The sequence below is a fragment of the Talpa europaea genome (assembly GCF_964194135.1).
Source record: "Talpa europaea genome assembly, chromosome: 9".
Taxonomy (NCBI): domain Eukaryota; kingdom Metazoa; phylum Chordata; class Mammalia; order Eulipotyphla; family Talpidae; genus Talpa; species Talpa europaea.
The window spans coordinates 113,181,719-113,206,260 of NC_140076.1; the positions used below are offsets into that span (position 1 = coordinate 113,181,719).

A 24,542-nucleotide genomic window follows, 5' to 3' on the forward strand; every position below is an offset into this window, starting at 1 on the left:
GCTCGGGTTTTACGAGGGTTCGCGCAAGCGGGTGCCCTGGCTCAGCGCGAGAGCCTGACTCGGGTGCACTTGTGCGCGGGGCGCCGCGCTGGGGGCGCCCGCTCCGGCCCGTGCGCCCCGCGCGCCCCGCGGCCCTCCTCGGCTCCCAGGCTGCGCCGCCCGGGCCCGCGGCTCTCCAGCCAGAAGCGCCGGCGCACTCGGCTTGTGTTACTTGGCTCCGCGGGAGGCCGGGTCGCCCGCGCCCGCCGTGGTGGATCTGGGCCTGGAGGCCCCGACCCGGGCCGGGGGAGCCGGATGGAGCCGGGGCTGGGGTCCGAGTGCAGATGGCGCCGCCGCGTGCCTGAAATTCACTCCCGAGGCCGCCGGCCCAGCAGCTGCGCCCCGGCTCGGCGGCTCCTGCGCTCGCGCTTTGCAGGAGGCGGGCGCGAGCAGGCCCGGGAGCTGGAGACTCGCAGGCGGGCTTGGAGACCCTCTCCAGACGCGGCGGCCCAGTCCTGGCAGCTTCTCCTAAGGACGCGGAGCGCCGGCCGGGGTGATAAAGAGGGCGCCTCCCAGGCCCTACGGGCCTCGGAGTTTTCGGGACCGCCAGGTTTGGGGTCCCCCAGTGTGTGAGTGCCCGGGCGCGCGGGCTGAGGCGGCCCCCCGCCGCTGCAGGCTGGCGCCCCGGGCTCGGGCACTCGGTGCCAACTAAAGCCAGCTCTGTTGGGGCGCGGAAAGAAAAGCGGGCTGTGTGTGGCAAAGCAAAAGGCCACGTCTTTGAAGACAACGTCAACATGAAATGCTGGCCGCGGGTCCAGCCGAGCGCTCGGGAGTTTTGAGGTTTGGACAGAGAGGGCTGAGGGCCGCGGCGAGGCCGTCGGAGGGGGGTTTGGTAAAACAATAACACAGCCGCTCCGGGCGAGAGTCCCCTGGACGAGTTGGTGTTTGTTTAGTCCGTCCCAGCCCGTGGCCTTTGGTGTTTGTTGCTGTCCAGCTTTCGCGCACACACAAACCCTGCTCCTGATCTTTGGGGCCTACTGAGAATGAAGCAAGTCGCAGATCCAGGCCCTTCTTATTCGGATCCCCGAAAAGGGATTTTGAGGCCCCAACAGGCAGAGACAAGACCTGGGTACCGGGGAGTATGCTGGACCCTCCCCACACACACACACACACACACCCCTGACCACCATGCACACACTTTTAAATGCGATCCTGTGTGCCTTTGTAAGGGCGCTGTATTAGAAGGAAAAAGAAAGGCCAAAAGGGGACCCCCCAATTCCTGGCCTCCGCTTTTCACTACCATCCCAGTCCAGAGGCTGCAGCTCAGCCCCCTCAGCCTCCTGCACTGCCCAGTCCCTGAGCCACTGTGACTTTTTTTTTTTTAGCTCTTTCCTAGTCCTGTCGGATTCCTAAGGAAAAGCTTGGCCACTGCGGGGGTCCAACTTGAAGATCCCCCTGGCCCACCACCCCGCCTGTCTGATAGCCTGGCTTCCAGAAGGTTCCAGAGTGTTCTCGGCTTCAGGCTGCTTCCTCTTCCTGGACTTTTGCTCCCAAGATGTTTTTCGTTTCTCGAATCCAAACGTCCATCTTTTCCTTTTTAGAAACAGTGACAAGGGATTGTGACTGGGTGGCCTGAACACTCAGTTACATTAAATTCTACTTTAGGGTCTCACCCTGTACCCCTATCCTGGGATGGAAGCAAATGGCTTTCTGGACGCCAGGTCCTGGCGACTGGCCCCTAGACCGGTGCTGCCTTGTCCCAGCGCCTCACTTGCCTCTCCTCACACATGAGTGGGACAAACTGCAGAAAGAGAAAATTGCGGGCTGAGGCTTTGATGAGGACCCCGCACGTTGGTCCTTTTGAGCGAGCAGATCTAGACCCGCTGCAGACCACCTGCCCCTCCCTAAAGAAAATAACCAGGGACAGGCATCTGCCACGCACTGTTTCTTTTTTTTTTTTAAATCTGCTTTTTCCACGGGGGTGGGGTGGGGAATAACATAATAAAGCTCTCAAATAGTGAGTAATCACGAGGCTAAAAAAAATAATAATAATTCACTAAACTGTATGAAGGCCAAGCGAGATTTTGACAAGTAAATACGTTGCCAGCTAGGGTCTGGCCAGAGATGGGAAACGCACATTAGCCACGCGTTCCTCTCTGGGTTGCCCACACAGGGGCCTGCGTGGACAGACACCTGCATCCACATGCAGGCAAAGACTTGAGCGACCGAAATAAATCTCCTTTTAATTTTCTTTTCATCAACTAATAAAAATAATTCCCCAGCACTAAACCCAAATACCGTAACGGGCCACAAGAACACGGAGAATTCATAAAACTCTGTCTCTGCAGGTCACCCGCTAATCGCGTTATTATTAGCCTCAGGAGCATGGAAATTGAACTGTCACTGCCGAAAGAGAAAATGTAAGCGACAGCTGTCCCTCCTTGGCTCGGCCAGCTCTCCAGCCCCCAAGCTCCTGGGCCTCAAGCTCCCTCCCCAAGCTCCCGGCCCGCTGTTGCTCCCACCCCGAGCAGCCACCCCACCTCATGCGCACCCCATTTCAGCAGCCGGCAGGCTGACCCAGGTCCACTCCCCAGGCAGGCTGGTTGGTCAGCAGGGGCACCTCCGGAATGGTTTTAGAAATCCAGGTTGGAAAGTTTCTGAAGCTGCTAAACCAGGCTGCGAGTGGGGTGTGTGTGGAGTGTGTGTGTGTGTGTGTGTGTGTGTGTGTGTGTGTGTATGCGCGCGCATGATTCTTCTGACAACAGCTGTTCCCCGGGGCTGTTTTGCACAGTTGAAATCTTGGCACTTAATGCAAAACGTTTTACCCCCTCCGAGGGTTCTGTTAAAATACAGTCATTGACATCCGCCCTGGGTTTTACGTGTTGTTGTGTGCCTATGACGTGCATAGACCCCAGAAGCAAATTAATAGCACCGCTGCCCCCCAAATAACAGAGATGGGAGCCCTGAAAAGTGGCAGAGCGTGTAAGGGGCCTAACACACACCCCTCCTTCCCTAAACGCCAACGAAGTCGGAGTACACGCGCGCTCCCGCGTCGACGGGAGTAGGGTAACCGCAGCTTGAGACCCCGAAAAATCGGTGGGGGAAGGGTGGGGACCAAGACTGGAAGCGAAATGGGACAAACCGGGCATTCCCGAGACTGGGGTGTCGCTCCGCCCCGTCTTCGGGCGCTCTCGGGAGCGAGTCCCGGGTCCTGTGCGCCCCCGCGGTTGCCTTCCACGCGCGCGGCTCCCGACCGCCCAGGGGCCTGCAGCCCCCCAGCCGCGAGCGCGCCCAGCGCTAGGCTCCCAGAGACGGGGTGCCAACAGGAGGCCACTTGTTGAGCGCTGGCGAGGAAAGCGCAAGGCCAGCCCAGTCTCCCCACATTGATTCCGGCGAACTGTGGGTGGCGGGGGGAGGTTCGTAGCATTGGAACCAAGAAAAAGAAACCCGCCTTGGAGAAAAGTCGGGCGCCCGCGGCCAGGGCCTCCCGCAGCCCCGCGCGCTCCTGCCCGCCCGCCCGGGGGGTCTGCCCGCGCGCACTCACCCGGGTGGGGCTCCAGGCCGTGCGCGGCCGCGTCCTCCGCGTCTCCGAGGGGGCCGGCGGGGCTCAGCGCCTCCATGGACAGGTCCAGCCCCTTCTCCTCCCAGTCTCTGAGTTTCCGCTTTTTATTTGAGCCGATCAGGGCTTCAACGGAGAAGGCATGTGCTCGCGAGCTCAGGGCGACTGCAGATCTTCTCCGTTCACTCATCTTAGCCGCCCGCGCCCCGGCCCTGCCCGCCCCGCGCCGAGCGAGTCGCTCGCGCCCTCGCGCCGGCAGCGCCGCGGGCCGAGCCCGGGAGAGGCGGTGCGCGCGGGCGGCCGAGTCTCCGGCGGCGGCTCCGCGGGGCCCTGCGCCCTCCCCGCGCGCTGCGCCTCCCTCCGCGGCCGCCGAGGAGCGGCGCCCCCGCCGGCCCCGAGCTAGGTGCGCGCGGCCGCGGCGCTGCCCGCCGGCTGCATGAGCCCCGGAGCCCGCTCCCCACCCGCCCGGGCCGGCGCTCACGAGCTGCGCCCCGCGGACTTCATCTTTTTTTTATCCTCGCTCTCTTCGTCCTCGCCCCACCTCTCCACCCTCTGCCTCTTCCTCTCTGCTCGGCCTGCCCGGCCCTCTGATCCAAACTTCTGGGAAACTTTTTTTCTAAATTCCTCCCTCGCCGAGGAGCTGGGGGGCTGGCGGTGCGCTCCTGTCCGAGGGGCGAGGGAGAGGGAGGGGGAGTTAGGGAAAGGCCGAGGGGGGAGAGCCGGCCCCCGACCAATGGCGACGAGGGAACAGGAGAAACCCGGCGCGCGCCGGCCAATGGGAGGCGGGGAGAGACTGAGGCTCCGGCCAGGGCTGCGCGCCGGGCCGGCCCCGGGATGCTCTTGGGTCAACTTTAACCCCTGGCTTTCCGGTGGCCCGTCGGTTCCACGTCGGGGGAGGGAGGGAAGCGGAGAGGCACGGTCTGCTCTGCGCGCTGGCAAACTCCTGCGAGCCCCAAATCGGGCCTTTTGCGCCCAAAGCCGCCAGGTCTCCGACACGCTGCGAGCCCAGCCCTTTGCATGACAGAACTGGAATTTGGGGGCCCTGACAAAATGTCAACCTGTCTCAAAACGCCAGAAAACAGCTCTGAGAAGCTCGCGCTGGGCCCCTCCACGCTCTCAGAGCTGTTGGATCTGCCCGGGTTGGGGCGCGCGAGCTCTTATTTCCCTGTCGAGCGAGGTCTGGGCAGCTCTGGTTAAGGCAAAACGAAACAAAACCAAAAAGCCCCGTTACCATCCAGGGTCGTGGTCCCTGAGGAGCTAGACGTCGCCTCCTCCTGACAGCTCTACCTGGCGGAGCCCGGGCTGCAGGCGCCCTCCAGGCGCGAGGCCGACGGCCGGCGCCCGGCTTACCGCGCGCTCTGCGGGCGGGTCGGGTCGGGTCCGGGCCGGGGCGCGCGGATGCTCGCCTGCCCCTCCGCGCCGACGCTGCTCCGGGCTTCGCCTGCTTGGGGAGCTGGGTCCGGAGAGCCCACGGGAGGGGGTGGGCAAAGGCAGCCAGGAACTTCGACAGCCGAGGAGCTTTTTCAAGAGTCCCTTCGAATTGGATCGCCTCGACAGGCCGGCTCTGCCCGTCCCGTGATCGGCCCTCCACCCTTCAAAAAAAAAATCTTTCAGGCCAGTTCGGTCATCAGCGATTTCTAAGGCACTTAAAACCCAACGTTTCTGGTCCCCCCCCCCCCCCCGTCCCGGGCCGCAGGAGACCCCGCGCCGCGCGCGCCCCGGGCACAGAGTTCAGTTCGGCCGAGAAGTCGGTCCTGCAGGGCCGGAGAGGCGGCTCGAATTTCTCGGAGGACAGCCCAGCCACACCAGCTTGGGGCGCTTCTGTCCCCGCCGAAGGAGGGAAAGAGGCCCAGCGGGCAGAGCTCGCCCACGGCCAGGCCTTGAAAGGGGTCGGAACTCGCAAGCCCAGGCCGGGGAGCAGCCGCTGCGCGCGCGTGGAGACTCCGAGAACCAGCGCCCGAGGGTCCTCGCACCTTGGGCGAGAAGGCGCCGCGGGGTCCACCTCTGAAATGCCTCGGGACCGGCCTGACTGCCTAGCGACTCGGGAAATGTAGTGCTTGCTGTTAGAGTTGGAAATGCTGGGGTGCTGCGCGCAGAGACAAAGTGTGGTGCGTGTACCTTGGCCTTTGCGAGCAGAGCAAGAGCGAGCACTTTTGGAGGCCACTCAAATCGGGGGCCCAGCTCGGAAGGGGTGCAGGTAGGGAGCCGCGCAGCCAGTGCAGGAAGGAAAATGAAAAGGCCACCCGCTGCGTGAGATTCGCCAGCCTTGACCTGCAGGGCCTTCCAGGAGCCGGCCTGCAAGCCTGGGGCCTGCGGAGTCGCACTTCAAGAACCCTGGGATGGAGAACCCTCACATTAAGTCTCCGGGAGCCCCGAATTGCTTTGTCACCAGCGGCCCTTGGCAAGGCGCGCGATCTCCCACCTCACTCACCACTCGGCCTTATTTCCAGGAGCCCTGGAGAAAGTGAGCTGAGCGTGCCTTCACGGCTGCTGGGCTGCTGCAGCAGAGCTGGAGACAAAGCAGGCCAGGAGCTCAGCTCCTTCGTCCGCAGCTCAGACCTGGCTTTAGGCTCAGATGTGGTGGCACCTTCCTCTGCTGGGGTCTGCCAGGACCAGGATGGATGGGGGTAGCAGTGGGGTGGGTCCTGATTCTTTCCCAGATTTCCCCTCGTCACCATCGCCTGTATCTGGGCTCTCCCTCTGGCAGATTTTCCTCTTAGTCTTCTCCCACAGACCTTGTGTGGATTGAGAAGTAGCAGGGCCATAGGCCACATGCTCTCCCTAACCCAAGAAAATGTCCAAAAAAAGGATTTTTCGGTGACCCATGCACCTAGATGCAGGCCCCCACGGTGGGTGTCCATATGTGTGCGTCTGGGGACGGTGCAGAGTAGAACAGCGTCTTCAGAGGCAGGCGCTGCACACCACCCCAAGGCAATGCTCCGCAGACTTCTCCCAGGAGCTCCTAACCCCTCTGTCAGGTCACAGAGGTTGCCCCCACTCCTACCCTACGCACTCACTTATCCTAGAATTGTAGGGTAGCCCACCAAAAATAAATCAGACTGCAATGAAGCCAGGCAGGTTTGGAAGTCAACACTAAGGGTTTTCCTCTAGGTAAATGGACTGGCAGGGACATTTTCTTTTTTGTGATAGAGATTTTCTTTTTTTGTGGCATGTAGGGGTTAACCTAAGTTCTCCCCCGCCTGCCCCTCACCCCAGGGGCATGCTCTCCTCTGCGTGTGACCCTGTGCTACCGGGGAAGAAAGTGTGGAGAAAGATTAAGCAGGGTGGTTTAATGTTTGTGACTTAGGTGAATACTTTTATGTGCTTGGGGGGAAGACAGGAGGGTTAAGGAAGAGGTTTGGGGAGGGTTACAAATCTGGGAGCATGGTGTGCAGTTTCCTTCCACTTAGGACATCAAAGGGCTTTCAGAATCTCTCATTACCCCAGTTTCTCTCACCTTTCCCCTTTAGGGATAAGAGTGGGATCCCCAACATATGAGGCTAATTCACCGGGCAGTCTCCAGTTTTCCCAGTGACAGACTCCAACCTTGGGCCCTGGGCAGGGTTTACAGATAGAGAGCCCAGTTCAGATCGATTTCAGGCCTGAAGCTGATTGAAAATGACCAAGCTGGAGACCCCACCCCCACCCCCAACCAGAGGAAGGAAAGGTTAGTAAGCACCAGAGAAGTAGGAGGGGGCACGGTGGGGTGAAAAGGAACTCCCCAACTACCTATAGGGACTCACAGGAGGTGACAGATGCCCAGGCCTAGCCTGCACATCAGAAAGGTCTAGAAGGGACACCATAGTGACTGCGCCCCTAAGCTGTGTCCAGATGCTTTGACTTTTCAAGTAAAGATAGCTCTGCAGCAGAGCGGTCAGAATCTGCACAGCTGGCGCCCCTACATCCTCCACACTCCTGTCTTTCCCTTCCGTTTCTCCGCCCTAAACACCACCCCGGCTAGTGCCCCAATACCAAGGGACCCTGCAAGTGCTGATTTTGCAGTTAGAGTAATTGAAAACAAAGTTTTAAATCGTTGCCTCCCCTTACTAGTCAGGCTGCCTTTAAACAGGGCTGGGGCTAGGGGACAGAACACATTTTGGGGGGAGAAATTTCAGTGAATTTCGCCTGTCTAGCAAAAACATTAAGAGGCGACAGGGGAGGTGGTTTCCTATTGGGACTCCAGGACAGGTGGAGCCTGGCGGCCAGGTCCCCTTCAGCTCCAAATGGTGAGACCTTAGGCCAGCCAGTGAATGGCCTGTGCCTCAGTTTCCCTGTTCACAGAGTCAAGGGGTCTTTAAATACTTCACACGGGAGCAGAGCAGGCAGGATAATCCACAGGAGGCCGGACTATTGACATGACTGAATCTTCCAGGAATGTGCGCCCACCGTCCACTTTCTTTCCCAAACTGCTGCCCCCAGTGGCACCCATCGAAGGGGTGGCACCACTGCCCCAGAGGCCCCAGGTGGGTGGCGGGAGGAGGTTGATTTCTGGAGAAGCGTGCCCTATGCCAGCGGGGCCAGGCAGCTCCTGCAAGCCGGCTTCCCCCCAGCTCAGCTTCGCAGGGTTGCCGGGAGCTGGGGCCGTCCTGCCTCGTTGAATCCAACCTCCCTCTCACGCTTTTAAAAAATAAAAGTTCGCGGGGGCGAAAGGGTCTTTAATGATGTTTTTTTGTTTTCGCGAAATAAAATCTTTTGTTTTTATTTTAAACCAGCAGCGTGCCCACCTCTTGGTCCTTCCAGATGTTTGCAATAAAATCGCAGGTTTTGCCTTTGGGACTGGAAATAAAATTTAACGGCCTTCACCCTGTAATTATTCTCTTAGCTCGCCCTTCATAAATTTATCTGCTTTCTATAGGCGTTGGGGTAGGGGGCGAACGAAAGGGGAGAAAGCCCCGATTTTATATTTGTGACTATAAAAAAGCGCCACCCGGCTTCCTCGCCTTCGGCGGCCGGCCTCGGTGCAGCCAGAGCTGGCCCGGCGGGCGGCAACATTGCGCTATTGTTCGCCGGCTGCTGTCTGCGGAGGCGCTGGACCCCTCCACAAAGGGGGCCTTGTGTGGCGCACCCGCGCGGCCAGGCCCTGGAGGTAAGGAAATCCTGTTCCCCCAGGTCCTCATTCCCTTGGGTGCAGCGCAACCGGCTGCCCAACCCTCCCCTGCAGTTTGCACCGGCTGTGCAGCAGCGCCCGCTGGGCTGGGGCCTCGCCAAGCTTCGCTGGAAGCGAGACTCGATCTTGTGCTCAGAACACTGCACCAGGGAGGGAGGGAGCAGCCCGCCTCTGGGTGCCAAGGTGCTGCGGAGAATTGGGCCTGGGACTTCATGGAAGGGCCACCCGCCCCACCCCTCAGCCTGGCTCGGCCTGGGCTGGAGGCAACAGTCTATTGATAGATAGATCCTCGGGGCCTCAGGGTGGCTTGGTCACCCTAGGGAACCAGACTTCAAACCAGCGGTTTCCAGGGCACCAGCCTGCACCTTGAAATAAATATGGGTACCTCACTACGGCTATAGGCTTGTATAGGCAGCTGGTTCCAGACGGGGTTCGTGCATGTCTTTTGCCCGGCTGCACGGTGGCGTCTGTCTCCTGCAGCCCGCAGAGCGTGCTCGCGCAGCCCAGCTGCACACCTGCACTGACAGGCTCCGCCAGAGTTAAACATGCAAGTGCAAACACCACGTGCTGGGTGCACAGGGTCACACACAGGCAATGAAGGGACATCCTGGTCACACACTCTGCTGGCCCCCAAGTCTGCAGGACTCGGCATGCAGTCTGGGGCCCACGTCTCCCCACGCCATAGTGCCCTCTTGCTCTCCCTGCGCCCTGAAACTTACTCCTGTGGCTGTCCCCTGCCCTCTGGCCCCTCTTCGTCATTTGCACAAGCTACCTGGATGGTCCAGTTCTCTTAGGCAAAGAAAGAAGAGGAAAATGAGGAGCACTCAGCCTGGAAAGCTCACCCCTTGGTGGGCAAGACCAGGGCTTGTCCAAGGCCCCAGCAGGACCCGGCCCTGAAGCACGGCAGGAGCGAGCAAGGGCAGCAGGGTTGGGTTTGCTTTTGTTCTGAATGTCTTGCAGCACTTCGCCCTCCAGCTCCCCTGCCTCTGGCCGGAAAGCTGGACTCCAAGAGCCAGACATTACCTTGGCAGAGCCTTCCTTCCCGTTCTTTCTGACTGGTGGACTCCCGGCTCTTCCAGGGTTGCCATAAATGTGACTCCACTTCCCCCTTCCCGCTGGGTTTGCAGGTGTTTGCTAAGTAAGGTTAAGAGTTCCCTTTGGTGTTTGCACTGAAAGGAAGGATTATCTAAAGCTTGTGGGGGTGGAGGGACCACTGGTCCCCACAGCCTAAAACGGATGGACCCTGAAAACTAGAGAGGGCACCCAGGGTTCCTGGGGGGGGGAGGTGCTGCGGCCCAGCAGTAATAAAGCAGGGAGAGGGACACCTGGAGCTCTGACAGCAGGCCCAGGTAGGTCCCGCAGCCAAAGACAAACAATCTGAGGCATGAGGGCCTTGCCGTGATGGCTATTTCTGCCAGCCGCAGTTTGGATTTCACTTGTCACTAATAAAAATTGGCCACCCAGGAGCAAAGTGCCCTCCATGGAACTACAAGTACCTGCTAGGCCTTGAGCAGCCCATCACCTGCAAGGGCACCAAGTAGTTTCCCAGGCCCTGATAGGCAGATTGCTCCCTCTCCCTCAGCAAGAACAGGCTGCGCATTAAACAAGCCGAGGGAAGCCACCTCCACAGCACAGCCTGAGGAGGGTGGTAGAATTAGACCCTCAGGTATTGGGAGAAGCCCAGGTAGCTCCCGAGTCCAAACGTGCTCCTGCTAAGCCCTCACTGGGGCTGAGGAGCTGGGGGGAAGGCAAGAACACAGGGGTTCAGGAGAGACTCTTCATTAGTTCATAATTCACAGGCCATGACACTTTTGGACGAAACCAAATGCACGGGGGGGGGGGCGGGAATAAATCTTGAAGTCTTGGGTGACAACCATCATGTATCTGATGGTGCAGAACCTGGGTGAGCGAGGAGGGTGATTATCAGCACCTAGAGCCCACAGTTCTGATCAATGAGCCTTCAAAATGCTTTCATACACATTTTGAAAAGCAATAGTCTACATAATAATGCCAGAAAATATAAAACCACATATATACACCATATAACAGAAACCAACTGTGTACATATACACGTGTGTGTGTGTGCATATGTGTGTATATACATAATTGCTTTATAACTTCGATGATCTTTCAGAACGAAGATGCACCTGGGTGGGTATCTGTGGAAGGGCTTTTGCTAGAGAAGAGTTGGGGTACGGGGCAGTTCTATTGCTGGTCACACTCAAGCCACTCCAGGAGACACTGCAAACTGGCCCACAACCAAATACCCCAGAAAACCAGGGGCCAAGAAAACTGTCTATCCCTAATCGGGGAAAGACATTCACACACTTTTCAAGGACCTAACAGGACAGTCAACTAACTCGGCCAATGAAGGCAGATCCAGGGCAGAACAAGCCACATAAATCCACAGGTTCTCAATTCTCAGTAGTGTCTGCAGCACCCACACCCCAGGGGGTCTGAGGACAGGGAGGGGGTGGCACCACCGGGCTGGGCAGGAACTGAACCACGATGACCTGCCCTAATACTGCTCTGATGGCTGCCTCGCCTGGCAGTGAAGCTTTGGCCCAGCTCAAAAAACCTTCCGGAGTAATGCTGTCCTGAGGCCCCTGCTTCCAGGATGAACAGAGAAAAGGTACGTGTTTATATGCCCACAGTCTTCCTCCCTTGCCCTCCACTCTCCTGTGTGTCTCCCCGCCCTCTGTTCTGCACCACTGGGGAAGAGTTCATCTTCACCCTTTCATTTGGTGCCAAGTCCTGTGCGCATCACCTGGCATGCGTTGACTCATTCTACCGACTTCAAGTTCTGTGACCCCCAAATTAGTGTCTCCAGCCTGGTTTTACACATAAGAAAACTGAGGTACAGAGGGGTTAAGTAATTTGGGAGAGTCCCACAGTGCAGGGAATCTAGCTAGAGGGCCAGAATTCTGAATCCTATGCCCCCGGGGCTCCCTAGGGGCAGAAGCACATCCCTGCAGTTTGCACACTAGGTTCTCTCTACCTGCAAGCGACTGGTGAAAGGGGGTGAGGCCGGGAGGCGGGGGCACTGGTGGAGTTCTTATGCATGCCCCCAAAAGTCTACCCCCTTCTAAAACACACAGGGGAGGCCCAGAGTGGGCAGAGCGTCCCATGGAGAGAGAGAAAGAGGCAGAAGCTCCTAGGTGCTGTTTTGTCAAGGAGGGTGGGTGCCCAGCAAAACAGGGCTCCAAGCTCAAGCCTCGGGGGTCCCTTCTGGGTGACACCCCAGGAGCTCTCGTCTTTACCAGGTCTCAGTACTAAAATCAAGCTGCCAGGCTGATTTCAGCTCCCACATCTCCCGGTACCTGCCTGGAGCCAGCTTCTCCCAGGAAATTCCTGGCCCCTAACCCAGCCCATCTGCTTTGCTTTAGAAGCCTTGGCTTTCCAAGGTGCCAAGCTTTTATTAGTTCAACCCCCAAACCACCTATTCCCCAAAAGGTTTCGCCACTCAGGAACCCCCACGCCACATTTGGTGCTGGGAGCTGTGTGGTTAGGAAGCAGTCTTGGGGCCACCCCGAGACCCGTGGGCAGCACCTGACATCTTGATGGAAACTGGGGCTGTCACAACGGCTGGAGGCAGGCGGGGAATACCACCCCTGCGGGGGGGGGGGGGGCTTTCTGGGGGTGAGGTGTGACTACCCGGGTCGGGAGCCATCTTCACAGCTCAGGCCCCTAGCAGAGGTGCCAGCTCTGGTGGGCCCGCAAATGTTTTCAAATCTCCCCCCCTCTCTTATACACAGGTGGGCACAGTCCTGGGGCTCAACTGCGAGGTCCCCCAACATTGGAGCGACGCCTCCGTTAGCTCAGATCTGATTGGAACGCGCGTGAGAAACAGGTACAGCAGCTCTGAGCCCAGCTCACCTTAGTCCTCAAAATATTGGGGACTGGGCATCCGAAATGCCGGGTGAGCAAGAGAGAGGGGGGAGCAGGTCCTGGGTCCAGCCAAAACACGTAAACCCAAGATGAGGTGGGGAAAGCCTCAGCTTGGGAGAGACGGATTTTGGCTCAGTTTTGTGGGAAAGGGGTGTACAGCAGGGGTCCCCTGCGCCCAAAGAGGGTTCCCTGAAATCACACAACAGCGTGGGCAGCGGTCTGGGCGGGACAAAGGCGAGCAGTGGCCTCCACCTCTCCAAGGGGGCCCCTGGGAGCGACAGGAGCGCCCCCACCTCCCCGGGACCCGCTGAGTCCCAGGTGGCTCGAGCTGAGTTTTCTCCACTTTCCGTTCCCGGGCTGGCCGCAGCCTCCTCCCGGCGCCCAAGGCTGAGCTGCCCAGCCAGGCAGCCCTGGGAGAGCGAGCCAGTCCCGGGGCGGCCCCGGGCGCTCCCCGGCCGCCTGCAGAATCCAGGGGGAGAGGAAAGACGGTGGAATGCAGGGGACCCCCCTCCTCCTTCCCCTCTTCCCGATATGGGTTCTCACAGGAATGTTGGCAGCCTCTCCGGGGCAGTGTCCTCCCTCCCCCTGATGGCAAACCAGGCCTCCTGGCAGCCTCGCCCCAGCAGCCCGGATACTCGGTCCAGGGGGGGAGCGCGGCCCCGTTGCTGCCCCTTGCGCCCTCGGCCCGGGCGAGCAACCTGCCCGCGCCCTCCTGCCAAGGAGCTCTCATCGGGCCCAGATGCATTTTTCCACCAGCCAAGGACGGTGCCCACGCCGATGCGCCTCCTGCCTGCTCTCCTCACATCTCTTTCCATTTTCACCTTATCCCTTGGGCCTCCCTGGCGAGGTTGTGGGGAGGGAGGGGAGCAGGGGGTTACAAGAGAGAGAAAGGTATGCATGGGTAGGGCTGCGGAACCCTGTCCTGGAGGCCCCTGAGCAGGAGACATCAGCTCTGGTTTCCTCCCAGCCAAGCTACAGCCCCCATCTCGACCCGTGAGGGTGGCAAAGGCAGTCAGCGGCCTCCTGGAGGCTGAAATACCTGCACTGTGGCTTTGCAGGATGGAGAGGGGCCAGAAAAAGTAAAAACCAGGTGCACACGAGCAAGAAGGATGGAGAGAAAGAAAGAAAAGGAAAAATCACAAAAGGAAAGGAAAAAGGAAAGGCAAAGAAACGTGAGAGGAAGGAGACCAACACTCCCTCCCTCCCCTCCTGAAGTGCCAGCCCCTGCTCCTGCTCCCCGCTGAGCGAGAAATTGGGTCTCCCCGTGCGGGGCTGTCCTCCCAAAGCAGGATTTGGGATGGGGCAGGACAGAGGGCTAGGTTGGTGGCCTGGAATGGGTCTTCACAGCAAGCTTCTCCTGCAGAGCAGAGCCCGCCGGCCAAGTGCTCTGGGCTTGAAGCCCCCAGTGAAGGGGTTTGCACAGGCCACCCTCCCACAGACACCCCTGTGGCTTAGCAAGACCAGCCAGCAGGCAGAAGGTCTGGGGTGGGCGAGTGTCTTGCACAACTTCCTCAAGCTCTGGCTTTGCTGGGCACAGAGTTCCTCTTCGTGCAGAGAGGGAAGGGGATGCAAGTGAGCAGAGCATGCAGCAAGCACTGTGTGGGGCGCCAGGGCTAAGGGCCTGAGAACCCCAGGGGACCAGAGATTCCAGTAGGTGCTGCAGTGTGGGAATTTGGCCTGCTCTGCCTGAGAGGGATCACCTCCACCTGGGTGGGAAGGTGGGAGACGCTGGCGGGAGGGAGAAGCCTGTGATATTTGGTGCTTTAGGAAGTTCAAGATTCTTCTGAAGCTCAATCCAATTTGAGGTGATTAAGCAAAACGCTGGGAAGGCAGCACTTGGGTTTTGTTTCAGTAAATGCGTGGTGGGGATTGGCAGCCGGGCCCTCCCAGCGCTCAGCCTGCAGCCGCCCCTGCTCCCCTCCAGGCCTGGAAGAGGGTGGAGGACACTGACTTCTTCCTCGGAGGAGGGTGTTTTTCTCTCTGCCCTTCGCTCCCCTTTCTGCAGCTTCACTTCCTGGAACCCGGAGTCGCTTCCCTGCTTTCCCTACACACCCCGCCTCTCCACACCTTCCCTTCCTAGCGTTTCCAGGTCAAAGACAAATAAAGCCCCGCTTCCTGCCGGGGGAGAATCCCGCAGACTGCCAGGGCAGGGGAAGGAAAAAAAAAAAAGAAAGAAAAAGAAAAAGAAAACCCAACCCTGGCGAAGAGGAATGCGCTGCAAACCCGGGCGAACACATGTGCCTGCGCCCCGGGCCCAGCCCTGGCCCGACCCAGAACGCCGCGCCTCGGCCCTGGCCCGCGAAATGACAGTGTTTCCTCCCCGATCCAATCGTCTTTTTACAGAAAAAAAAATTAAAGAAATATAAATGGCTGCTTTGCAAGATCAAAGTGCCGCTCTCGGGTCCATCTGGCTGCGGGCGGGAGCTGGGGGTGAGCGGCGCGCAGTCCCCGTTGCCCAACTTCAAAGCGCTCCGCACAGGAGTTTGGCCAACGCGCCGTCCCGCGTCCACCTTCCACCTGCGCAGCAGGGCAGCGCGTCGGGGCTGGACAGTGGGACTCGGGCGCGCGGACGAGCCCCGCGGTATTTGGCGCCTGCACTAGGCGCACCGCCGGGAGGGTCCCGCCGCCACCCCCACCCCGGGCCCGCCGGGGGCGTGGTGAGCTGGAGGGCGGGGGCGGCTCCCCACAGGTCGCCGAGTCACCAAATCCCCCAACAAACGGCGGAGATGCCACCACCCCGCCCTGTGCCCATTCTAGTCGCTGCTGGAGGCGCGCGGCCGGCCTCTGCGCCCACGCGGGCCGGGCACGTCTGCTGCGCGCGAGGACTGGGGAGCGCTAGGTTACGGCTGCGCTTATTCTGGGGACCCAGGGCAGCCCCAGGTTTTCCAGGCGGACCGTGGAGAGGATTGTGGTCATGGATTTGTTTCTAGGTGGCCGCTAGCTGGGCGACTGTGTAGGCCTAGTGGGTAAGGCCGGGCTCCCTCCGGGCGCCCAGCGCGGTCCAGAGGCGCAGGGCCCTGCTAGCGCCGACGGCTGGGAAGTGTGGCCCCGGCGCCGGCAGCCCTGGCGTGCGCCCCGAGTTCGCGGGGCTTGGACGCCTTGGAGGCTGGGGAAGGGGAAGCTGAGCACAGGGTGGGGCTGAGTCCAGGGCAGAGGCCCCTCTGCTTTGGGGCGGGGGGGGGGGGCGGGGGGATTGCCGTGGAGAACCGCCGCAAAGAAGAGGCTTTTCCTCCCGCGTTTGGGGCACTACCCTGCCCAGGCTGGGGCGCAGGGGAGCCGCCTGCGCCCACTGCGCTCCGCGCGCGCTCTGGGGCTGAGCGCAGGGAGAGCCGGAATCCCCGGCTTCCCCCGGCCCGCGGCGGCCTCCCCTGGAGAAACCCCTGCTCCAGGTCACCTCCCCGGCACTTGACCGAGCCGTCCCTACGTGGCCACTTCTGATGTTGTTCATTTCCGAGTTTCTTGCCGGGGCGGCCGGGCCACGCCGACGCCGAGCGCGCCTGCTCTCCCCACCCCGGGTCCCGCGTCCCCCGCCGCCCGCGGGGCGCCTCTCGGCCGGGACGGCGCGCGCCCCCGGGGACACGGTGCTCGGAGTCTCCTTTCTAACGAGGACACCGAGGTTCCCAAAACTTCGTTGACTGGTGCTGGGGTCCTGGGCGGCCGCGGGAGACCCGCTCCCGGGCCAGCGAGCACTTCTCGGCCTGCCCACGCCCGCCGGGCCGAGTCCACCCGCCGCGCACTCCCTGCTCCGCGCCTCACTCGGGGTCACCGCCCCGGCGGCTGGAGCAGCTCGGCCTGTGCGCGCCGCCCTCACCGCGCGCGCCGGGCGTCTCACCTCAGCCGGGCAGGTGCAGAGGCGGTGGGCGCGGCAGCGCGGCTCGTCCGGCCGAGGGCAGGAGAAAGCTGGCCGCCTCTTTCCGTGCCTGGTGGCTGAGGGGGCAGAGTAGGGGTAGGGGGTGGAACGAGGCTGGGGAAAGCGCCGTCAGCCGGCCCGGCCCCGCCTCCCTAACACAACGTCCAGGAAACCTCAGAACTTTCCATTGTCTGAGGAGTTTCACTCTCCAAATGGTCCCGTAACTAGGGGACCGCGTCCAGGAGCGGGTAGGGGGGATTAAGGAGAAAGGGGCAGGTTTTGGAGGAGCCTGGTGCCCAGGCCAGGCTCGCAGGGAAGTCTGGCCCGAGGCTCTGCAAGCTGTGCGCGCAGGTGGGAAGGGAAGAGCCCTGCGCCCCGGTGCTGCCGCGCGCAGCAGTCAAGGAGCTTTGCACCCGGCGTCGAGGGGTGTCCAGGCCGGGATCTGGGGGTTCCGGACCTGTGGGTTCCCAGCGTTAGGCGCGATGGGCTTCTGCTGAGAAGGTGCCAGGCTGCTGACCCCCAAGCGCCCCGCCGGTTTCCAGAATAATAAATCCAGAATAATAAATGTCTACAGATCCCCACCCCACAGGGCGGTGGGTGATGAAGCTTCCCTTCGTCTGTGCACCTAGGGGGCACCCCCCTCGCTACCCCCCAGCTCCCCAGACAATGCTTTCTTATCTCTGCAAATCCCCAGCATCCATGTTTTCCTGGCCGGCACCTTCCAGCAGCTTGCTTTTAAGCCCACCTCATGCTTGGAGGTGGATTCCCCAGAGGCCCAGGGACTCTGGACACGAGTCTTCTATTTTTCTCACCTCATTGGGTAAAAATACGTCAGTCCTCTTTAGGGGAACCGGAGTGGGCGTGGAGCTGACTCACTGGGCCCTGGAGTCGTGAGCTAGCCTTGCACAAGCCTCGTGATTATCAAGCCCACGTTGCTTATTTGTAAAATTAGGAGCATTGGAGCAGCCTACACGAGATGGATGGTTCCTGGGACTGGTCGACGTGAGCCCGGGCGCCCTTTCTGAGCACATCCCACCCCTGTGCACACTTGAATCCTGCGGCCTCGCCTGGAGAAGGCCAGTGCACAGATCTCGACTTTCTGTCCCTGTAGCAACCTTCCCTGCCTGCTGGGCTAGTTTCTGCCGGGTGATTAACGACCCCAGGTAGTGCAAGGAATTCAGCTTCTCCAGCTCAGCATTTTCAATTCCTTAATTTGTCCCCAGGTGACCATTAGCGATCGCGGCTTGTAGATCACATGGGGGCGGGTCAGGTAGCGTGAGCAGCTGATTCAACACTGTTGAGTTGGGGGTTGGTTTTGTTTTTTAAAGGTGATTCAGAAAGGAGTCCCCGGAGAGCTTCAAGAAGGCAGCAGGCTGCCGAGGTCCCCGTACTGGCCTCGCCTTTGGGTTGTCACCACTCTTATTCTTTACAAACTGTAAAGTGCGAGGAAATTGCAAAGCCCCTCTGGGCCTTAGCCACTGATGTGGATGGGGCCGACAGGTGAGGAAACAGAGGATCACAGGTGTCCTGCCCCTCCACACAAGACCTCACCTGGAGAACTGTGCTCTGGGACAGGACTGGCCCCAGAACTTACTCACCACTGAGCTGCTCCAGGGGCAGCCACAGTTTGATACTTTTCTAGCCCTTTCGATTAGAAACAAGTTCGATTGTCCTCTGCCCCCCGCAGCCACTCGAGCTTGCTGTCCCTGTCTCCCCAGTGAGTCCAGGTCGCTGTTCACCTCATTGAAAGCCTGTCCAGAGGGGCTGGGAGTGGACCAACATTCCAGGTTGGTCCAAACAGCTACCGCTGTTTCTTTGGCAGTTTTCAGCTTTAAAAATATTCCTTTCTTGCTCCTGACCCCATCCGTCCTGATGAAGCCAAGGGCTTGGCCTCCTTTAGAGACAGGCACATTTTAAGGACCTCCCGAGCTCCCAAGCGGAGTGGAGAGAGAGGAGGAAGGGGAAGTGGAAAGAAAAGGAAAGGAAAAAGTCTTTGTCCTAGTTTTCTTGGGTCTTTCAGGCTGGAGCAGAAATGACTTTGTTTCCTTCCCGATGGTGCCCAATGCCCTGACTGGCTGCTCCTCCAGCCTGCTACCCATCAGGAAGGGTCTGGGAGAGCAGGAGGAAGAGCATATCAGCATTTCCTGGGGGGCAGCCAGCAAATTTGGGCCCAGAAGAACTTCCTCACTGGGACCAGGACTTGGGGCTGACTGGATGGTAAGAGCCGGACCCACTGAACTGGAAGGTCTGTCCCTGGCACCCAGCAGATCTCTCTTCTGGGCATTGTGATTTCTACAGTGACAACCTGTTTGATTACATACAAACTAGAGTGAGAACTTAGCCTCAACAGGACAGGGCACAGTGGCTTCTATCCTTTCTGGAAACTCTCCAGTTGTGGGGGGTAGGAAGTCCACTCCAATTTAAGACCCTAAGCTTTCCCGAGAACTTCAGCCACTCTGTGAAAATGCTGACTGAGCTGGGGTCGGTTACCAGGAGCGACTAGACTAGCTAGTCTGCTTGCAGCCTGTGAAACTCAAGCAGGGAACCACCTAGAGAGAACATAAAGGAATGTGGGGGTGCGGGATGAAGTCAGGCGAAGAGCCTTTACAGGAACATGAGTGTGATCGGCATGGGAAGCAAGGACATGACCAAACTAATGCATTTGCTTTCGCTGGCTGACTGACAGGCTCTGGTGGGGCTCGGGTAAGTTTACCAACTAGTTGCAGAGTCCTGCCCTCAGGCGGGACTTGCAGGAGGAGGTGGTTCAGGAAAACTGGACTTTAAGGGAAGCAGATACAAAAAGTTCCCCCTAGATTCTGGGCCTACAGGTCTTTGTCACATATACATCTTCCTATGCAAGCTTATTTAGTTTTTAAAAAAGTGCCTGAGACAGGATAAATATACACAGGAGTTCTTTCATTCACTCAACAAATAATCATGGAATGTCTAACACGTGCAGGGCATTTTACTAAGCTCTCCTTTGTAAAAAAAATAAAAAGTGTGTGTGTGTGAGTGTGTGTGTGTGTGAATTCATCCAGCAAACTGATGTGACTTCATGGCAGGTCTGTAAGGCTTGCAGCCCTGGGCCGTCAGTGATGGGACTCAGACCTCAATACACACGCACTTTGGGTCAGTGCCAGAGGTGGTTATGAGTCCAGGGGCACCCTAGGAGTTCACACTTTTCCTCCTGTGCAGTTGTGGAAGAGGGGGAGGGACAGCCTTGAGCTCCAACTTCCAGTCCTACCACCTTTGAGGGAAATGCTAAGAAGCAGTGTGCTAAATCCCTTTTAAATAACGCTTTCCACGCTAAAGCCTGTTCCCCTTCTAGCAGCCTTCTAAGGAGTTGGGGAATCACAAACCCTGCAACCAAAGAATTTCTTTTCCATGCATATGCCAGAAAAGGCTGACTTAGGGCAATTTCCTTAGGAGCACGCTTCAATAGCACGCTTCCCTGCAGATACACGTGTGCACAAATACACTTGCAACTGTGCAGATTCATTTACACAGAAAGTAATCATACCTAGGAAAAAAGCAGAGGGAGGAAGCGGGTGGGTGGATTAGATTTTTCCCACTTTACAAATTCAGCAGCTCCCCAAGTAGGCTTCAAGCATTACTAGGTTTTTCAACAGTTTTTTCATGTGCCCTTACGGGCTCATCTGTTAATCAGCGTGTAACCCACCGGCATCTTTATCCTGGACCACCGCAGCAAATGAGCCCGGGGCCTGTGGCTTCTTCGCATTGTGGGTTAAAATCAGCTCTACACTCTGGAGTGAAATTCTCAGACTCTCTAAGTAAGACCTACAAGAATAGGCGAACAGGGCTCAGCATCCTTCGAGAAGACATTTGCATGTCCAAGCTGGTTCCTGCGCGGTGCCATGGAATTGTGTGGTCCAGGCAAGCAAAGAGGTCCGGATAAAAGAATTTTATCCAGGTCTTAAAGTGCTGGGGTGGAGGGGGGGTGTCTCACTGGGAGAGGTTGTGCGTGACAGAGGAGCAGAAAGGAAGGTAAAACGACCCAGAGGATAGAAACGCCACGCGCTTTGGTGAAAAACAAAGCCACTGGAGGGCCTGGGGGCTGAGGTGTGGGCTGCACGCCTTTTGAACTCCTGCAGCCGCGGCTGAACTCCAGCCCGGCCGGCGAACAGCGCCGGATGCTGCGAGTCTCTCGTGGGGAAGTCAGCGGGGCGAGCGCGCATCCAACCTGGGCCCCGCCTTTGACGGATTTCGAGGTGCGTCTAAGCGGCACGCGACGCCGCGCTGTCGCTTCGCTGTCCCCACGTCTAGTAAACTGAACACCCGAGACAATCGGCCAGTTCGATCAAGCTGAAACGTTTCACTTTCGCCTTAACCCGGTGGAGCAAACGGCTTTTCCTTTTCTGAGCCTCGCCCTGGTCTTTGCATCCAGGCTTGGGAACGCAGCGGGAACGCAGCCTTGGACTGACGCGCACAGTCACTTCCACTGCACCTGCACAGGTGAGACACGCTCATGCCCCTGGGGCATGAGCCAAATGACCAAGCCGGGGCTGTCCCCGCCAGGGAAGCCCTGTCTGGAAGCTTCCCTCGCAGGCCGGCCAGGGGGACGCGGCAGGGCCCGCCAGGGTGCGGGCCTGTGGGGGGCGGCGGCGAGGCTGGCCCTGCGCCCCAGACGCCCACCGCGCCCGCAGCTCCGAGGCAAAGGCAGGCGGCAGCCGGCGGCGCCGGGGCGGGACCGGGCGGGACCCGGCGGGACCGAGCGCATCCTCCGCGGCCGGCGCCGGCTGAGCCCGGTGGGCGCGAGCAGAGGCGTCTTGGCGAGGCTCGGCCCCCGCCCAGCGAGGCGCACGGTCGCCCCGAGACTTGGGCGCGTCTGGAGACTCGACTCCGACCGAGCTGCTGTGCTCGCCTTTGTCCCAGGCGGGAAGCCGTGGCGCGGGGCTCGAGGGGGGCTGCAAAATAAAAGGGGGGCGGGTGAGAGCACGGCGGGGCTGCGCCCCTGGCCAGGGCCCTCCAGCAAAGCTCTCTCCCCACCCCGCGGCTGTTTGCACCTAACGCTTCCCGCGAATTCACACGCCGTCGACGCGCGGGGAGCTGGCGACCGGGGGAGCCCCGGCCAATTCCCAGCTGGGCCTGGCCTGCTGGGGGGCGGCCCGCGGGGGCGCAAAAGGGTGCCGCTGTCTTATTTGTAGATGCTCCGAGATAAAGGAGGGCTGAGGCGCCCCATGCACCCCACCCAGGCCATCGCCCCGTTGCCAGCCTTCTGAGGGGAAAAATGCGGTTTGAGCTGAATTCTTTTTTTTTTTTTCCTCGCGTTTTGGAAAGCAACTGCCCCACCCCCTCTCCAAGGAGGGCCCGGGCCTCAGGGCACGACTTCCAGAGACCCCGGCCGGCGCCTGGAGTTGTGTCCAGCCCGCCCGAGGGGCCCCGGGGCTCCTGCGCTCTCGCCGCGCGCCCCGCGGTGCGGCCTGGGCCCGAGGAGGCCCCCGAACCGGCTCCTGGTTAGGGGCGAGGCCGGACCCTCAAATTGCTCATTTGCCCCGCGTGGCCGCGTGACGTTTTGTCCCTCAGGACACTCCCCCTCTAGACTCATGGGGGTGCCCCCTTTTTTGCAGGGCCTGTGGGGGAAGGAGGTAAAGCCTTGCGGAAGTTCAAGGAACCCCAATCCCGACCACCCTTTCTAGGTCTGAGATCTGCCTCCCGGGTTGTCTTCTGCACCCCCCACTGCCCCACGCCCGGGGCTCTGGCGCTCAGCGGTCCCGGCGCCCCCAACAAAGTCACCCGAAGGGACTAAACCCGCCCGACCCAGCGCCCCGCCAAGACCAGGGGAGGCCGCGCCCGGCTTTCTGGTCCCTCACTTCACCTTCTGTCCCGGGAGGTCTCGGGGGCTCTGGCAGCTAAGCCATGCACCCCCGGAGTGGACACAGGCTCGCGCGGGGCGCGGGGGGCCCCCTGGATCGCGCGCCTCGCGGTCTGGGGGAGGCGGGCAGCCGAGCCGGCCGGGGATGCCCCAGATTTGGGCCGAGAACCGTGGGGCCCGCCCGGGAGCGCACTGGCTGGTGAACCAGGGCGCGCAAACTCAGCGGCCGGGCTGGACTTCGGGGCCAGGCCGGGTCTCCGCCGTGGAGCCAGCGCCTCGCGGGGTGCACGCCCCGGTCTCCCCTTGCTGACAAGTCCCGGGGCGATCGCGGCGGGGGGTGATTAGGTCTCGGGACTGGAGGGGCGCTGGCCGGGCATGGGGTCAGGGAGGAGGGCGTGTGTGTGTGTGTGTGTGTGTGCGCGCACCACGAGGGCTGTGCTCAAGGTGGGGGGAGGTCTCCATAAATTCCGGGGCCTCCCTGGGTCGTTTGTCGCGGGACCCGCCGCCCCCAGCCCGCAGCTTCCTCTGCCTCGGTGACTGCTCATGGCGAAGCCCCAAAGGAAGACCGTGACGGGACAACCTTCAATCTCGTGGAGGCGCCTCCTGGACAACCAGGCGGCTGTGAGCTCAGTTTCTCAGCCGCCTTCTCCTCTGCTCCCTCTGTCACCCCGCAACCTCGGATAAAGAACCCGAGGAGCAGCCCTTGGAGGGGAAAACCCCGGAGCCTGCGCCGCACTGGGGGGCGCAGAGGAAACTTACCATCCCAAGACCGCCCCCAGGTGGTGGTTTTCGGGATAACACTGCTCGGCACCTGGAGGCCTCTAGCGAGCTCTTGCGCTCTTGTCATCTGGGGTAGAAAAGTTATTGCATCCAAACGTTTACGTTAATCCCCCAAGAACAGGAGAAATGGCCCTTGGAAATCTGCTTCCTTCAGACGCCGAGAGATGGTTCAGTTTGTCTTTGTAGCGACACTACCACGACCCTTTGATAAATGCACTTTCAAAATCAAATTCTCCCCTCCCTGAGGAGCTGACCTGCTCCCACCCACTCCTTGTTTCCTCCTAAAACAATAGCAGGGGCAGCTGGAGGCGGTCTGGGGATATAATCCTCAAGGCATTTGCAGGCAGTGGAGTCCCGCTATCAAAGGGGTCGGCTTTGGGCTTCTTTTTTAAGCTGTTTACTATTCAGGAAATTTGGTAATTATTTTTTTCTCCAAGTGGTGGTATGATCCTCTTCCTTTTGATATTAGATCCTCCATGGGCCCCTAGCTTCACACTGGAGACGCTGGAGAGAGATGAAGGGGCTGCATTCTGCACCAGAATGTAATTTTCCTTTTTGTCGTCATTGCTGTTCAAGGCCAGCTGAGAGGTTCCGAGGACCCGGCAGCCCGGAGCAGGCCCAGACCAGAACCAGCATTTCCAGAGCAGAATTTGCATTTCCCGAGGCAGAAGAGAACGCCAGTGTCATGTATTCTTTTTACACCGCTAACTTTTTTTCCCTGCCTCACTGCACCACAATAATGTCAGTATTTTTAATAATGGGACTATAAAGGGATCTCAGGAGGGGGAAGTGATGATAATAACCAAATTAAAAAGCAACATTTGTGTCGAGTGCTTCTCAACACTCATGGTTTTTAAGGGAGTGTCATTAATCAGTATTTTTTTAAAGGATTTATTTATTTATGCATACAAGAACTGGGGTACAGGCCGGAGGTGCAGGGGTGAGAGGATTCACGAGAGACAGAGTGGGGAACAGAACAGGCAGAATGACTGAGACACACTGCTGAGGGGAGCAGTGGGGAGACAGGAGAGGTCTGCTGCGCCATGTGGGTAGCTCCCTGGAGGGGAATCGAACTCGTGATGCAGATGCTGCAGAGAGCTTCATAGTTTGCGTCTTAACCCCTTGTGCCCCCAGGGAGGCCCTCGTTGATCAGTATTAACAACCTTGATCAGTATGTGTTCATGTTTACCAGCATTTTCCAGGTCAGCCCAGTGCCTTGTTCGCAGCAGGCAACACTCAACAATTATTTACTGGATGAACGGACACATTATTTGAGAAGTAGAAGCAAAAGGGGACAAAAAGGATTCGTTACTCAATTCAAAAATCTTTGTGATACATTTCTTGAGCAAATGTGTCCTACAAAACAAGATTACTTGGGTTACATTGTGAGGAACTGATTCTATCGAATGGTTTAAGTTTTACCCCTGACTGAACCATAATATACTGAGATCAGAGACTCAGTACTCTGATTACACGCGATGCCGTGGATATTGCTGGGTACTTTATTCAGTCCCCTTAGACAGTGGTGAAGGGGAAGACACAGTCA

General features: G+C 59.3%; 1 protein-coding gene across 1 annotated transcript in view; it reads right to left on the reverse strand.

The window, feature by feature from the left end:
* TBX15 (T-box transcription factor 15) overlaps positions 1–3,728 on the reverse strand; it is a gene marked incomplete at both ends in the record, with an annotated part of 101,353 nt that extends 97,625 nt beyond the window's left edge. The window contains one exon of the mRNA XM_084244354.1: positions 3,524–3,728. Within this exon, the coding sequence (XP_084100480.1) occupies positions 3,524–3,728 (205 nt within the window). The remainder of the gene's footprint in view (positions 1–3,523) is intronic.
* Positions 3,729–24,542: the final 20,814 nt, after the last annotated feature.